Genomic DNA, 17,747 nt, shown 5'->3' on the forward strand with positions numbered 1-17,747 from the left:
CTAAAGCCTCTTTGAAGCCTTTTGCATATAACTTCCACAGATGTTCTAAAAGTTTGTTACCATACAGAAGCATTGATTCTGCCTATTAAAAAAGGGCATGAAAGCTGTTGCTCAAAGTTCGAGTGAAGTCCAATGACAACTGTTAAAGTGTACAGAGACCTAAGAGTTTCTTACATTGTGGACAAGCCAATGTATAAGTATTTGTAGGCAAAAGAGATAATTTCTGTTGGATTTGGCATATCAGTAAATACACTTCTGCCTCCACAAAACTTTCAACAAAACAGTCAGGCTTCTGAGCAACTACCATCTGAAATTATTATCATCGCCATAAAAAGAAGCAGCATGATACACAGTGTTTAGCGGAATTTACATGAAATCTAAAAGGCACCCATCAGTACAGGCAGAACTAAAAAAGGAAAGAAGTCTCAAATGCTCAAAATAGCATTAGAAATTAAAAGCAATGCACTCTGAACTATCCCAAGTATTTCAAGGACAAAATTCTCACTACTGCACAAAACATCTTAATTCAGATCTATTATATTTTATGAAAAGAATTGGCAAAACCAAGTATTTATAATAACAGATTGGTAGCAGCTTAGAACTGAGCACCTTGCAGCAGCCAAAACTGTCTCCCAAGTTTTTCCTCTCCCTGAATGCTAGACATCCCAGTGATCTTACATATACTGAGGACCAGATAACTTCAGGTATAGTGCTTAGTACCAGCACAGTGTCAAAATATTTACTTTCAAAAACATATTAATTAATCATAAAGTAAAGGGAGAATAGCACTAATTAGGATCAAAACCAGGAAAGTAGCTGTCCTATAATGTACCTCCAAAGCTTTCTTTGGTAAACATTTGCAACCTGCAAGAAATCCCAGTTTTACAGACCTAGATCATTTTGGGAAAAAGGTTTTTATTTATATCAAGCTCTACAGTCTCTATGGGATATCTTGGAGCATCTGACAGAACTAGTTTTTCACTCGCATGACCTGAACTGAAATGTAGGTCCCAGCTTACATCAAGTTTTCAAGCAAACTCTCTGGATTTTTAAAACAGCCTCAGAGACATTGTAATTCACTGAGCTTTTTTTAATATATTAAAAAAAAATTAACATTTTCCTTAGTTGTTTATTCTTTTTTTCCACGAGTGCCTTCAAAGACTACAATTTATCATCATGAATAATTCTATATAGGTATGAGTCAGAACCGATGTTTATTATTGTGGATTCCAGCGTAACACCTTTGAGATTTTACAAGCTTTAAAAAAAGGTACCTCTCCTTGAAAAGAAAAAGTCTTCTGTCTTAAAGCGTACCAGGATACACCACAATTTGCCCTCAACATCTGTTTTTTATTATTCCTTGAAGAAAGTGCTGTACACTGAGATTACAGCGGTACAACTTGGAACATTTTGAGAAAAATAAAAGCAAAGTGGAAATAAGCAAACAATCATTTCTTTATCATTCCTTGGACAGCACCATGCATATGCAGTAGATATTTATACAAAACAGAGGAAGCAGAATAATCCATAGTATTCCTACATACTCTCCCCAGCTGTCTCACTCCTTTTGACAAGTAAAGCTTTTTGATCCTTTTCCATTCAGTCTCACCACCCTCCTTTCAAGCAGCAGCAGTCTACTACTGTACTTGCTCATGCACAGACCCACCCAGCTTCCCTTGATTTCATCCAGTAGCTAAATTGTCTGGAACCATTATTTAACTAAGTAGTACTTCATTAACCTTTTGGTTTACACAAACTGGGCACTTGCATGGCAGAATATTTGCAGACCAATGCTTACTATCTAGGCTTGCCACCCAAGTTAGGTACTTTACATTAAAATTTTAAACCTGACCAAAAAATATCAAAGATATTTTTTATTTAAAACTTGTGCAGTGCTTCCTGCTCTTAGGTTTCTAGACATAGTTAAACAGTTGCTGTCCCAGCAATAAAAAGAAAATCTTTAGAAAAATAACCCAGACCAAATTAGACAACACCTAAGCATAATTATTTTGTATGTTTGACTGCTTGTCTATTGCTTGCCCTCACGCTTGGGTTTTTTCCTCTGTAACTGAACCATTCCCCTCTTTGTTTTTGAGAGAAAGAAAAAGGGAGAAGCTTGTGCATGTACATATGAAAGATGCGCACTTCTGATTCAGTGAGAAGTTTCATTCTCAGTATTAGTTTTCATGACATACAGCCTTCTCTTAGCTCATCTGTGAAAACCAAGACACAAATGACAAAATCTTAAAGTCAGCTCACACCCGCTGAGGCTAATGAGGATTGCTTGTAGCCATCTCAGGGCTGACACAATCCCAAGGTCCTATTGCCAAAGCAAAATGCTTCTACTCCACAAGGGTTCTGGTAACTCCCGAGTCCCTACAGGCACCAAATTTATATTAGCCAGAAGTTAAAAATGCTGAAGAGCAAGAGATACTTTAACATTTATATGTCATTTTAACAACTGCATTATGAATCATTATGAATCACACCTTCAGTAAGATAAAATAAAGAAGTAGGTTACCTGGCGTTAAAAGAATGACAGACATAGTGATGAGTGAACAAACAACTAGAATCACCAGCAGCGCAATAGCAATTCCCTTCCAGTTCCTCTGCGGAGGGCTGTTACTTCCAAGTTCCTACAGGAATGGAAAAAAATAAAATAAAAGGAAAAAGACCATGTTTCATAATCATATATTTCTAGAACTATTAGCGATAGGAAAATTGCTTTAAGCATACTCATAATCACAGCATGGGAGGTGATCATGATCCCTCCCCTCTCAACAGTACACAGAGTCATCCAAAGGTGTGTAACTCTTATGGTTTTTTAATAGATATCTCTCTTTTAAAAAATATATATATATGTAATTTTATACCCTTAAGAGACAATCAAATGAGCTTATACAAGCTGTCCAAAATATGACTGGTGTTAAAATGCACTGAACATAAACTTCGGGACAATATCAACTGGCAGTTTATAAGATAATTACAGAAATGAAATTTAGCAATTTACGGTAATTCTACCTAACGTGGTATGGACCATAAAGGTTTAAATACACATCCTTTTTAATGTACACTATTAAACTTATTTGTAATAGAAAACATTTACAAAACTGCCTGAGGCTCCAAGTGTTCAATCTGAAGCTACACAGCTCTTCTTCTCTATACAGCAGTTTACAGTTAACTGCTCCCCTATTACTTATAAAAAAGCAACAGTGGCTTGTAACAAATGTTAAATGAATGCTTCTGTAACTACTTGTACACTTAAACCTAAGTTCTCTGTGGTTACATGCTTATTGTTACATGCCTATTAACTCCAGCAGGCAGGCGCCATTTAGGTTTGTCGGTAGCAGCAATGCATTGCCTGTGTTTGTGGCACAGTTTGAGACACGCAAACGTCTACCAACAAAATGACAAAAATAGTACAACCGTTTCATACAATCCTAACTCTCACAGAAAGCAGTATTTTTTCTATCTATGGCTGGCAATCATAAATGTTTCTCTGCCACAGGTACCCATGTCTATACTATCTCAAAATTAAATCTCTGTGAAAAGGCTCTCTGTGAAAAGAAACCTGGGAAGGACTTCTCAGAAGATCTCACTTCAGCCTACTTACAAAGCTGCGTTATGTTGCACAAGTGCCCCACAATCTACACATGCTTCCACAAAGCTCCAACTAAATTCCAGGTGGGGTGAAAACCCACAGGCTTTAGCCCACACTTGCCCTTGAAGACACCACCACATAAAAGCCTCTCTCCCTCCTCAGGACCTGCCGCCATAATGTACAGCAGCAGAGCCCTGCAAGGCTGCCTCTCCACTGAATGCATAGGGAGCAACTGCCACGAAAGATGAGACTACTTGGAGTCTCCTATTTAATCTGTTATCCTGGGTTTGTTAATCTTGCAAAGTACACAGCAAGGATATTCTTTCATCTTTCCCCTTTCTTCTGGATAAAAGAGCAGAGGAACTGGGGCAGCTCTGCCACCTCACCCATCTTGTACTATGGGGGGGACCAAGGTGCAGGAAGGCACCTCCTCCTACATTTTATAAGCTTCCAAAGGCACATTAATACCTTTTCACATAAGGACTATTTCATTTTGGTTGTCAATTATAAATGAGTGTAAAATGGAGATTTCTTAACAACAGAAAATAACAATTTCCTTAATAACAATTTCCTTATGCCTTCCTGGCATGTGTATGCCACCTCAGCCCCACATATCACCCAGAACAGCATCTCTAACAGTGTGTTGGGGTTTTTTAACCTCTCAGCTGCTCATTTCTACACAGTTTCCCTCCCTAGTCCTCTTTTCCAGGAAACATAAGGGGAATTCCCCTCTGCAGACCCTAAGCAATCCCACAGGGGAAGTCTCACAGCAGCCCTCAGCCCGCCACAGCTCTAACATGGCTGCCGCCTGCCAGCCCCCATGTTCCTGCCTGGCATGGGCCTGGCTGAGCTGGCTCATTTTTCAGATTTCTAGCCTCACCAGAGGAAATGTAGCTAGCCTGTCTACTCAGTCTGAATCCTAGGCCACAGCTGGTCTTCACAGGATCAGCCCCCTCATCTGACAGATGTTAAGCCTTCCCCTCCCCGCAGCTGAAGCCAGCTGAAGCCTAGTGGTAAATGGCCACCAGCCAGCCTGGGCTGCTCTCAGTCCTTCCCTCCTGGTGGCTGTGTGATTAATTGTACTTTTTTATTATTACAAAAACCTGCTCTTTGGTGTTGATGCTGATTGAATAGCAGATAACGGATGACATTCAACTACAGCACATAGAGGGAAATTGAGGACAGTTGCAACCCTGCATTAGCAGGCAGTCCCTCTCAGACTTAACTCCGCAGCTTTCCTGGGGATCACCATGCAGCAGAAGCCTGATTACAACAACCAACAATGCATCTTTGGTGCCCATATTTGTTTTACTGAAGTTCAGGATTCCCCTCTTCTGCAAGGCAGAAGGAAAACAATGGTGTAAGCAGGAACTCCTAGCATCCCCCTCCTTTCCCCATCCTGTTGCTCCTATTTCCCAAGCCCTTGCAAACCTACCTGCTACCCTTGTTTTCCTCATCTCTTTCTGATTCATTCCCACCTCGTTAAACACTAATTACCACAGCAACTTCCTGACTAGCCTTAAAAGATGGTTGGTCTTCAAGGCCTGTATGATGGCTTCACAAGCCCCTCTGGTGGGCCCTGGCCACGCTGACATTGCAAGGTTGCCTAGCCTTTTCACAGAAATACAAAACTTTTACATCCTGCTTGTAAGCTCAGGTACAAGAATTATTTCAATGTTCATAGGACAGTCTAGAAAACAAAGTTATTCTAGACAGTATAAATCTTACTCATATGATGCTTAACAGAATCCAATTAAAACAGAACTAGCAGCTCATACAAGCAAGTGGCAGTGAGAAAACAGTAGTTACCCTCAGAGAATCATGAAATCCTGTTCCAAAGAATTGACTTAAAAAAACCCAGAAGCTGGACAACTTGATGAATGTACCAAGTCCTCATTATTCAGAAGGTTCCTCTCTGCAGACATGAATACTGTTCAGTTTCTAAAAATAAAGCTACATTTTAAATACTTCTACAAATTTTTGCAAGGAGAATATCAAACAGATGAATCTAGTATTAAGCATACAAAGCTTACTGGTACCCTCAGTGAAAAAGGGAGCTTGAGCTAGCTGAAACTCTTGGCAACTGGTATAAAAAGAAGGACTTATCTCTGACCAAGTAAAAATTAAGTACTTGATATTAGTATTTGGACAAAATTTAGGAATTGCTCCAAATTATATAGATTAGATGTTATTTAAATGTTATGATGATGTTTAGATACTGGGTGACCACAATCTGGTAACACATTTGTGAAGTTAATGTACACTAACAAAAAAGATTTGATGAAATGTTAGAAAAATTACTCTAATAGGTGAATTCATAGTACAACAAATATCAAGGACGTCTCCAGCCAACTTTCTTTATGTTACGCAATGCAACTCTTGGGACTATAACCTACAAAGTTTTGAAATACAATAACCTGCTCTTTTTCAACAATATAATATTTTTAGCCTTGCACTACTTTTCAAAACAATCACAAGCAAAAGGCAGTTAAATAGATTTTTAGACCATGTATCATTGGCAAGACAGAAGCTGTCTTTTTGAGTATGACAAGAAGATAGACGTATTCAAGAGGAAACATCATAGAGAACAATACAATGAGAAGCTTTTGACATCATACGGTTTCCCCATAACTAACTGCTAACTGGCACCTAACAACAATGAACACACAGATGGAGATTTAAGGATCTAATCTTCTAAATAGGCTCTTCCATTAATGTGGTTTGAAAAAATATCAACTTTTGAATATGATGGTTTATATATAATACTATCTATAATGTTATTATAGTATTTTACAGTCTAATGAATCAGAAAACGGCTGCTCAAAGCATAATACAATTGCAAGATTTCTCATTATTTAAAGTACCTTTTTCACAAACCATTTAATTGCATTGTAGCCAAAAATAATTCTTAAGTAATACATATTTCTGAATGCAGTTTGTGACTGAGTAATACCCTACTAAAACACAGTCACAAAGAGAAAAATCCATTCTACTGAATACACAAAAAACCTGTACGCCAATGTTATAGAACCTAATGCTTTTGGCCTGTTACTGCCAAATGCTAAAGGCCACATTTTACCATGAGCTTTTAATCAGTGAACTCAACATATGCAACTGAAGGGAGATTCCAGCCTAAAAGCTAAACTTTCTGCTCTGTGATTGTTGCCATGTAATCTCTGTTGAAAAGACCCCTAAAAAGAAAAGGCATAATTTGCTGCCAGACTGGTTTTACAAAAACAGGTATTACATGGCATTACAGAGGCTGCAAATAGCATAATTAAGTGATCACAGCAGAATTTTGCAGTAGTAACCACAAGAAAGGCTTAAACAAAAATTTGTAGGGCCTGAACATGAAAGGGATGATAGGTTGAGGCTGTCACAGGCGAGCATGAGTCAATTTCAACCTTTCAGCATCCCTCTATGCTGGATCCCACTCACCACTGTAAAACAAAATATTTCAGAAGGAAATGCTGAAAAGCTACGTCCAGCAAATACACAAAGCCAATATAATTCAAATATGCTGAAACATTTTTCTCTCTCCTTTTCTAGGCAGATTGCTAAATATATAGTCCCTCTCAAATACATTTTACTGTCTGATGATGAATTAATTCACTACAAGCATGACAATTTTTAAACACTAGCAGGATGTGGCTTTGAATTTCACAGTGTACAGCATGCAAACTTATCCAGCAGTTCCGAGGATTCCTCTCATTTTGAACAAAATACAGACTGATATGGATGTTTCATCTTGAAAATAAAAAAACTACAAAGTTACCTCCATAATGGCTGTGAAACCTATATGTAACAAAAACATATAACCCAAGTTTCTATTACAATAGAAATAACAACATGAAACTAATTTCCATTAGATTTATTTCATAATAGAAATATTTTTTATCCCTTGACACAGACATGCGAGTGCTTATAATTTAAGAGCGCTCCTTCCTCTTAAGTACTGTTGGGCATCTTGGTTTGGGAAAAAGAATTACTTAAAATTAATAGATCTAGTAGTTTGGGGGGGAAAAAAAACCCACTCTCAAATATTTCCATATTTTTACCTGCATAAACTTACAAGCTTTCCTGTAAGCAGCATAACCAGAGGAAAGAAAAAAAAACACCACACACACCAAACACCACAGCTTCTTTCCTAAAGCTTATCGAGTTGCACAATTTTATTGTTAATCAATGAGGATAAAAAGCCTTTAAGACATAATTTTTCTAGCAAGCGTGTACAGCTAAGGAGACAACAAAAGGTCAGAATATATTGCCATAACATCCTGCATTAAAAAGTCAGGCCTTTGAATTATCTTAGTAGTACTTTGCTGATTTCCTGGAAAAGTATTTCTGCAAACCACAATACAATTTCTACCATGGTAATAATGACAGAAGCAATAGAAGACTGCCTGGTGTAAAAAGGCACACTGAAGGGTACTGGCTAAAGCCTTGGGACTGAAGAGTCCAAGCTTCTCCAGAAGAGGCAGGTCAGTTAAAATGCAGCATCCCCTTTGGGAGAAGAAATTAAAAACTGACTTTTAGAGACAGGCTAACCCCAAGAGCTGGCATTTAACTAAACTACTTTTTCTCCTAGAACTACCTGCCCATGCTGTAATTAACCTAGCTGATAAATTGTGTCATGAGAAAAATACAGAAAATATGCATTTATCTATAAAAATTAAGAACAAGAATTCCACCGGTTTTAATTATTTCTGCTGTGTACAGCTCAAAGTGAAAGCAGATGTTCTGCCATTGTATCTGCAGTCTGGAGTGAACTTTACCAAGCTGACATGCTCAATGGTAGAATGCACAATGCAGATGCACATTGGTGTTTAACCCTAGATTGCGGGTGTTTGAAAAAGAAAACCCATCAGCACTGAGCTGCAACAGTGTCTGGTGGTTGCCTTGTTTTCTGTTGAGGCACTAAGGGCAGACAAAGAATCTTAGAGGAGTCACAGTCTATAGCAGATTCTGCCAGCATAGCATCTTCTGAAGCCTTGAATGAAATGCTTTTTTTTAATTCCTCCCCCCCAAAAAAAAACAAAACAACCTGTTCCTGTACTGTCAACAGGACAAAGCCTACAGAGGAAAGCTCTAAGAAGAATCACAGCATTTCCTTATTTTGGCAAGAACTTCGGGGCAAAGTGCATTAGTGTAATGTAATTTGTAATTTGCTTTGCAGTAGGAATGAGTCTCACTCTGTAGCTTAGATGTAATCACAACAATATCACTTAATGACTCCTCCTGCATCTACTTCATTAAACTCTAACGTTTGCATTCCCCAAACAAGAAGAAAAGGTGATAAACATAAAAAGACAAACAGTTTCATGTTTTATCTCAGGTGTTTTAAAAGACAGACCCAGGATATTTGAAATAAAAAGATGGCAGTCTTTCCAATGTTCTTTATGTAACTGGTCCTGCAATTGATATTAAATACTACCTGCCTTGATTTTGCAGCGTACTATTTGGAGGAAAATTACCACAGCAAGCATTTAGAATTTGTGATTAAATGATTGCATCTATTCCTTCCCAGCTGTTTTTGAGTAACCCCACGGCCTAGACAGCAAGAGAGACTAAAAGACAGATCCACAAAGTGGCACAGGATAGTTATAATCCATTTGCATAAGTACCTATCATTTTCATCCCTCACGCTCCCTTTACAGTTCACCATGTTATAAGATCCTATTGCTCCTGTTCTTGTCTGAATGATTATGGTCATACAATTACTTTCCCTGGTCAATATCTTTATTCATCGAAACGTTGGCACTTCTTTTCAGAGTCACCGTAAAATGCCACTTTCACAGGAATGCATGACTCTCTTTCAGCTCTGTGGATAACAGGCATTTTAAAAAGAGAGCAGCTTGTTAGCAATTACCCTGCTTAGAACAGGTGTGGGATTTGGATATGGGAACAATCTGTCTTCATATTTTATTTCTCTGGGCTGTGCTGCTAAGAGAAACCCCCCCCCTTGCAGAGCCAAACTGGAAAAAAACACAGCACAATCCAAAACAAAACAAAACAAACCACACCCCTGTCTCATTAAAAATAAACTAAAAGAATAAATGTGCACATGTAAGTCATTCTGAGAGATGTTAATCACCCACAATAGTTATGTATTTTCCTAACCTTGCAAAAACTTCCGTGCTTTTTTCAGCCTTGATCGTTCTTGTTCTAAGCAGAGAGATTTTCTTCCCAGACCTACAAATGCTTATTCACAAACTGAATTTTGGTCATTTTTGGTGTTCTGGAACAGCTTTGTCAACACCCTTAGTTCCAACTACTCACAAAAAAGATCAGAAACATTTATGGCATTTATTTAATGTATTATGGCTAGCATTAAATCGCATTTCACACCTTCCAACTCATTTTGCAGTGTACCTTATAAGATTTACTCAAACACAATGAGCTAGCTATTACACTAGACAAACCAGTAAAAGCCTAACTTCTAAAGCATTCTACCAAAATCCCTGTTCAACGTCTAATCACACTGGACGAGTTTAAAATTTTGGTCATTACTGATACACAGGATAAATACAACAGCAGGGAGAAAATGGGGTCAGCACAACCAATCAAATCACCACAGCACATGCACAAGTTAAAATTTGTGCCCAACCACCGATCACAATAGTATTCACATTTGCAGCACAGAAAAACACGGGGGGAAAAGCATAGTATAATGGTGCACCATATTAAAGTATGTAAAATGCAGGTCATGGAAAATACTGTCATAAGGACTGTTGAGTAGCTGGGGCAGAGGGAGACCTGGATAAGATAACAATGAATAACAATATTGGTTTATATTTGAAATAAAAAAACCCAGTCATGATGTAGAGACAAGCTACAGCAGGCAAGGGAATCCCTTTGGCTTTGGGAGTTGAATGTAATGCACTTCTACGGAGAGATACAATGCCACAAAGTGTTATTGCAGCATCAGAGGCAACTTCTTGAGACAGTATTTTGAAGTTCTTATCCCTTTTCATCCTGTGTTCACAACCTTTTACAGTTCATTTCTAATAAATTTTCAGAAGTAAAAATTCTGTATTCTTTTTCCAGTCCAGCAGAAACATTTGGAGAATTAAGGAGAATAATGATGTTCTGGCAAGATGTGATTAAGCATCTTGAGACTCAGAAGTACTTATGTACATGAAAGGTACATATAGCCACCTATAGGGATTTTTGCAAGTTCCTAAAGTAATGAACAACTGAACAGTTCTTTATTAAATACGCCTACTTGGAACACTCATCCTATCTCCCCTGCGAATCTCACCTCCAGACAGTTGGTTGTCAAGAACAGTCACACACCCTTTTGGAGCTCTGAGGCTCACTGCTAAGCCCTGGGGTGACTCCAGGTTATGTTCCCCGTGTCCCCATCAGGCCAAAGCTCCAATATTCACACTGTGCTGTATCTTCTCTTCCTCACCCAAGTCTCATCTTGAACCTAACAAGATTTTTGACTGAATAGGAAAAGCTATCTCTGTATCTTAAAGACTGCCGGCAAGATGACATGAAAATAAAGCAAGTAGCTCATTTGCAGTAAGCCAATGCATCATTAGTATCTAGAGGCAATCAACAATTCATTTGCCATAACCAAAGAAAATTCTTAATGTACTTTACTAAACTAAGTAATACCAAGGACAGAAAAAGATGGCAAAGCAGCAGGCACAAACATGGTTTTATTCAGGTTACTATGATGTAAAGGAAGAAGTCTATATGAATACTAGCACAGTCATTTATGGCCAAAAAGGTATTTTCACATAGTCCTATTGATCCAAACTTTAATGAAATGCCACAAGATAGCAACATATTTCATCCATTCTTATTATGTTGAAGAAAAAACCCCCAATCAAATAAAATAATAAATCTCAAAAAAAAATTAAAAAATGGATGAGTACAGCCTATAGATGTTGAATACCTACACACGTTTCCACAGATATAACAAAGTTCTTTGCTAAGATGTATCCTTTTTGTTACTCAAACTAAATTATACTTTGCCTGATTTGTTTGTGGGATTTTTTTTTAAAAAAAAGCTTTTAAATTTATTTTAATTTCTCAATGCATTTGCAAGGTCCCATAATAGATGACTTTTAAAACTGGCACAGTCGATTTCGGAATTAATGAGCAGATCTGTTTGACAACGTAACATTACACATCCCTGAAGGTTAGAAAAACAGGAAAGGTAACTATACTGCAGTAATGTCACATAAGTAAAAATCAGGTTTATGCCACATAATTTTACAATTTAAATTGAATACAGTGTCCCTTGTATTTAGTGGTATACAGTGAGATCTACGCTGGAGCATGATTTTAAAGTAAAACCACCGTCAGATTAGAACCAAAATCGCCTTTTGGCATTTCTCGTTTTTCAGGTATTGGTACACACACTTAACTTTATGCCATTTAAGTGTCCCGGAGAATGGAATTGACAAATACTTCTTTTTTTCTTTTTTTTTTTTTTTTTTTTTAATTAGATGAGTGACATTACAGATTTGTTCCATATTTTGAAAATTTCTGATTTAAAGGTTATTTTGCAAATTTACATTGATATTTTCCTATTTGTTTTCAAATTTACACAAAAGTTACTTGCAAATAAAACAAGTAATTTAAATCCAACTGTGTCTTTATAAACCTTTGTGTGTACATATATGTGTACATACATACCACTGAATATGTATACAGATAAATATCATTCAAGGCAACGTTCCCATAAATAAATTAAAAAGTAAATAAACCAAAGAGCGTCTAGTACCAGGAAAGGGGACACTGTAGTCTCTGCATTTAGGGGGATCTAAGGTAATAAAAAGTTAGATGAGTTTCCTAAGGTCATGTGAGAATGGTAAACCAGCATCTCTTTAGGTAAATATTTGTGAACAAAACTGTAGCAAACAAAATTATTTAGCCAGTATCATTGGGCTCTGATTAGGAATCTATAATTTAGTTTTTCACAGTCCTCTTTGTGATTAAGTTGCCTCCTTTTCCAAAAAATTGAATTTTGTTTAAGTAGAGGAATACTACAATTCATCAAAAATAAAGATATGGTTTCCTCCTGCATTTTGTTACAGGAAAAAGACCAGAGGAGCAATCAGGAAATTTTTGGATCGGATACTATATACTACGTTATATAGAGATTACATATATACAATAACCCAGCAGAACCAAGATCATAGTTCACTGAAAAACAGAGCAAATCCTCACAGCGGTAATGACATTACATTTTTCACATGCACATACACTGAGAGCTTATAAAAAAGCATTTATAGAAAGACTGTGGGTCACCAAATCATCTCCTTACATATACTCCACTCAATTAAGAAGCAAATACAGTACTAGGATGAAAAAAAATATCAGGAATTTCTTGGCTGTTTTACAGGATTTATTGATTTCAACAGCACACTTCTAGATAATGTAAAAATCCAGCTTTTCCCCCCCCCCCTCCCCCCCCCGCAAACTCTTCTTAATGACCAACCCTATCTACATAAAACATTCCAAAGGCCCTTTATCCATTATGTTTCATGGGGAAATGTGAGCCACCCAATAATGGAGTGGCTCTTAACTGATCTATGGAAAATGGGAATGCTTCTTGGTGGGACAGAGCACGCTCTTCTTCTCTAGGTGTTAAGACAGTTCTGCCACAAAGGCATGAGCACCAGCACCTAGCCTAGGGCAAACTTCATCAAAGAAAATGAAAAAAACCCAAACATTAATAACTTTAAATATTTTTTTTGGCTCAGCAGGAGTAAGTTAAAATAGCCCATCAGTTAAGATTTTGAGATTTGCTTCAGCAACACATTTTCTGTGGAATCATGTGATTTCTCTCACTATTGACTCATATCTCATTTGCTTCAGTTGAAAGATTTTGAAGCGTTGAACAGTGATCCTGCTGTGTTCACCTCTGCTGTCAGTTTGCTAATGCAAGGAGGGGGCCCTTCAGACCAGTGTACTCTACTGAGCCTGGCTGCAGTGGAGTTGACTGTCTCCACAGCAGCCTGTACGGTGCTGTGTTTTGGATTTGTGGCTGAACTTGTGTTGATAACTGACATTTTGGATATTGCTAGAAATCAAAGTCGTGGTAAAGGGTGAAGCAGGGGTGTCTTCCAAGCGGCCATTGCTCTGAGACTGGCTGGGCATGGTCCTGCTTGTGGGAGGTGGTGAGTGATTGCCTTTGCATCCCTTGCTTTGTTTTCCATTTCCTTCACTTACCAAACTCTCTTTACCTGTACCTATGAGTTTTCTTGCTTTTGCTCTTCCTATTCTCTTCCTGGTTCCACTGCAGGGGGGAATGAGCAAGCGGCTGTGCGATGCTCAGCTGCTGAACAGGTCAACCCACCACAGGCACTTCTCACAACACTCTCTTGCATCTGTATTTAATGATTGCACCACATACTATCGTGTATTTCCTTTCAGTGAGGTTATATCATAGCCATCACAAGTATAGCAGGAAACTGCAGTCTCTCAATAACAGAGAATGGATTAAGAGTCAAGATGCTCCCATTGGCAACCTTTTCCAGATGCTGTTTTTATTGAAAGTCAAAGAAATTAGTAGATACTCTAAGGCGTGCTCTAGCAAAGCTTGGATATTCTGAGAAAAAACTCAAATGCACCTTTGATTGTAGGGCTAACTAATCCCTTGTGACCTTCTGACTCTCAGTTAAAGCTCTTGTTCCTGCAATGTTCCAGCCCTGAAAGGGACCTACAGAACTAAGCACAGAAGGTGCCTAGATCTGGTATTTGTGGAATATTAATTAATAGAGATAAAGCGGGATGGAGAGGAAAACCAGAGAATGCATGAGAAACAGACACTTTGTAACTCTACATGGAGTTCCTACCTTATATATAGCTCTTTGTTTAAAATGGCAGCATAAGGAATGCAGAAGACCAATAAACTGTATTACTGCAATTTATGGAATGGTGCCCAAAGCCCAAAAGCCTTTACTGGCTGGGTATTAGGTACTATTACTTCAAGCAGTATAAAATACCAATAATTATTTCTTGTGGCCAATTTATACTTTTTGTTAACTCAAGAAGGATATCTCTGCACTGCACAAAAAGAGAAAGTAACAATCCCCTTGGGTTTCACAACATTGGGGGGTGGGGGAATGAAGATTATTAGAATATGCAAAATAAACATACAATTAGTAATTGCTGTAGCAGTAGCAGCTTCCTCTGAAGTGTACAGTTTTTAACTAGTTACATGTACTCTTATTACATGTAGTTACATGTACTGACCCATGCAAGTGCTATCACTGCAAGAACAAAATCATTTCTGCGACACATTCCTGCATAGCTGTTACAGTATGGGAATGACAAGCAGCAGCTACAGAAATCAGAGAAATCAGGTTCAGTGTATATTTGTAAAATAAATATGAGAACTATGAATAAAAGGTAGGCTGAGCAGTACTAAAAAAAGAATATTTTTAGGTGTTCTGTCATACTCTTAACAAGAGAATAACAGATAGTGCCATGAAAAGCAAAGATACTGTTATCTACCCCACACATGCTTTAATATTTGTATGAATAAAGGTGAGAGCGTATCACTGAATATCTTAGAAATTCTGGCAGAAAACCATACTAACTAGGAGCTTTGACTTAGAGCAAGAAATGAACGACAACTTTCATTTTCTTCAGAGTAATGTTTTCTTCCTAGCTGATTCTCATGATAAATAAGGCAAGGATGATTTTTATAAAATACGTATTATCTATTTCTTTTTGGCTTCTTGCCATTTTGAGAGTTAGAAGGGTTATAATTAGAACTCGGTTAAACAGAGAAAGAAGTTGAACAGCAACATAGAGTTGGGTACCTGGCCATTGGCAGAACTGTTACACTAAATTGGATGGGAAGTTCAAAACAGCCTTGTCACTGAATATTCCATTAATGCACTGAAGATCATTTGCTATCTAAAGATTCCATACTTACAACACTCAGTTCAAATTCTCTCCTTGGCTTTGAGCTTTAATATGAGAGCCAAATAATTCCTTTAAATCCGCTTCAACAACTCCCACCGAAATATCTGGAGGCAGAGGACAATATTGGACTCATGTAGATGCTGGGCTGTGAGACAGACTATAATACTGTGGCTTTCTCATATATACTTACAGAGATGCACTGCAAGTTTTAAAGGAAATGGATCCTTGCGTTGCTCCATGATTCTCCAGACTAATATTTAAAGAAGCATCAACCTTGATTTCTTTTCTAAATACTTGTCAAGAGTTGTTTATTTTTCACTAAGATTGAATGAATGTATTCAGTCTGTCCTCAACATTGAGCTACTAAGAAGTTAGAATCCAGACCTATACGGACAACTAATCTGCATAACTTTTTAAACAGGTTACAAAAGGAAAGTTCTTCCAGATTCATGCCATGCAAAAACGGTTTCACAGGTAATCCTGAATGTTCATAAAATACAAACCACTTTCAGAATGGACAGGAAAAATCCAAACTAATAAAACCAAACCACCCACAGAATATGTATGGATTTCTTCACAGGTAAGTGGCAATGATTAACAAATGCCTTCTCAAATTTGTGGAAACCTGCCAAGAATTATTTTTTAACTAATTTTCAAAAAGAGAATGGTATCAAAAGTGCTGGTGTAGTTAATATCTGACTTTTGCAGAAAAATTTCCTCCTTCACTTTTTCCATTGATTCTACACCTGTGGTGTTTCCTTTTTTTTTTCCTACAGCTCATAGTACCGTATGTTACTTATTCCTGATTAGGTAACCAAATAATCCTGTATATTCTTGTCTCCTTTGTGTAAACAATTTATTAAGTTTTCTGGAAGAAGCTATATTACAAGTGATGGGGTTACAACTTTAAGCAGCTCTAGCTGTTGCCACCAGATCGAAATTTTGAATAGCCTTAAAACAAGCCCAAAGCTCCTTGAAGCTGACCTGACACACACTAAGTGACAAAGTGAACAGCTGGCTACACACCGCACCCATGATTTCTGGCTACAGTGCCTCTTGAAGCGAGAAACTCAAGTCAAAGACTGGGGAGACATACCGCCAAATCCCCATGCCGCTCTGCTGGGTACATGCCATCGGAAAAACAAACCAACCACTAAATTAGCTTTTGTGCAGGACATCGGCTGGGAAAACAAAGCCCAGAGATGGAAACCATCCTTTCCAACTTCCCCATAACCACAGTCAGAAGATGGAAAAAAAACCCCAAAAACAAAAACAAAAAAAACCCCACAAAAAACACACAACACCACACAACTGGGGCAAAAAAAACTGAAAGTGGCTCTGACAAAACTGACTCTGACACAAGTTAGTCTGATGGACCAGCTAGTATCAAACTTGAAATGTCCTCCCTCCTGCCCTCAGTTGTATTGGCCATCACAAGCCTCGCAAATAGCCACATCATTTCTCTTAATGATGGAGCACCCCAAGACGTTTTCCTGTGCATAGTCTTCTCACCTAGACTTTCTTGGTGAATGGGGAAAACATAAAGTGATTTTTTTTCTTGAAACTAGCATCAGTAAAAAAGCTCAGCTTCTAAGATCACATCAGTCAGTAACGTGAAGTCCTATTTCCTTTAATGTTTTCTACAGGAGTCTTTAAGCGCAAAAAGCATGGCTTATCACACATTTGGAAGTGAAGTAAAAGTATTCATCTCATCAGTTCATCAAGACTACCTGTCTACAACAGAATCATTTGCAAAACAACATGGTATTTTAATTGCATGATGTTTCAACATGATGCAGCAAAAGAAAATGAAGCAATACATCCTATAGGAAAAATATTTGAAGATTCTAACCCAGTATAACAACTGCATGTCTACACTGCTGATGTTATTCTTAATTAAAATACATCAAAGTAGCTGTTTATGTAACATAGCTGGAATGTAGTAAGCTGTGACGATTTTCTAAGTAATTTTTCTGACCTAGCAAAACATGTTGGTGGCAATTATTCCATTATTTCCCCTAGAAAAGAGTTTATATACATTATTTTATTTATACTTCATATGTTACAATACAATCCGAAAACATACTGCAAACAGGATTTTGCAACAAAATTGAACTATAATATTTTGACTTGTCTTTTTTTTTTTTTTTACCTGAGTCTTTTTATCCTGTGCAGTTATGAGGAGTATTTACATCTTACTAGAAGCAGAAAACTACATTGTTCTTTTAAATGTCTAGGTTTTTATTTTAAT

The 17,747-nt window shown here is 37.6% G+C and overlaps 1 protein-coding gene across 3 annotated transcripts in view; it reads right to left on the reverse strand.

The window, feature by feature from the left end:
* DPP10 (dipeptidyl peptidase like 10) overlaps positions 1 to 17,747 on the reverse strand; it is a 548,347-nt gene that overhangs the window by 232,412 nt on the left and 298,188 nt on the right. For all 3 annotated transcript variants that reach the window (XM_055812868.1, XM_055812867.1, XM_055812869.1), the window contains exon 2: positions 2,522 to 2,636. In XM_055812868.1, coding sequence (XP_055668843.1) covers positions 2,522 to 2,636 — 115 coding nt within the window. The remainder of the gene's footprint in view (positions 1 to 2,521; positions 2,637 to 17,747) is intronic.

This window comes from Falco peregrinus, chromosome 8 (assembly GCF_023634155.1).
Source record: "Falco peregrinus isolate bFalPer1 chromosome 8, bFalPer1.pri, whole genome shotgun sequence".
Taxonomy (NCBI): domain Eukaryota; kingdom Metazoa; phylum Chordata; class Aves; order Falconiformes; family Falconidae; genus Falco; species Falco peregrinus.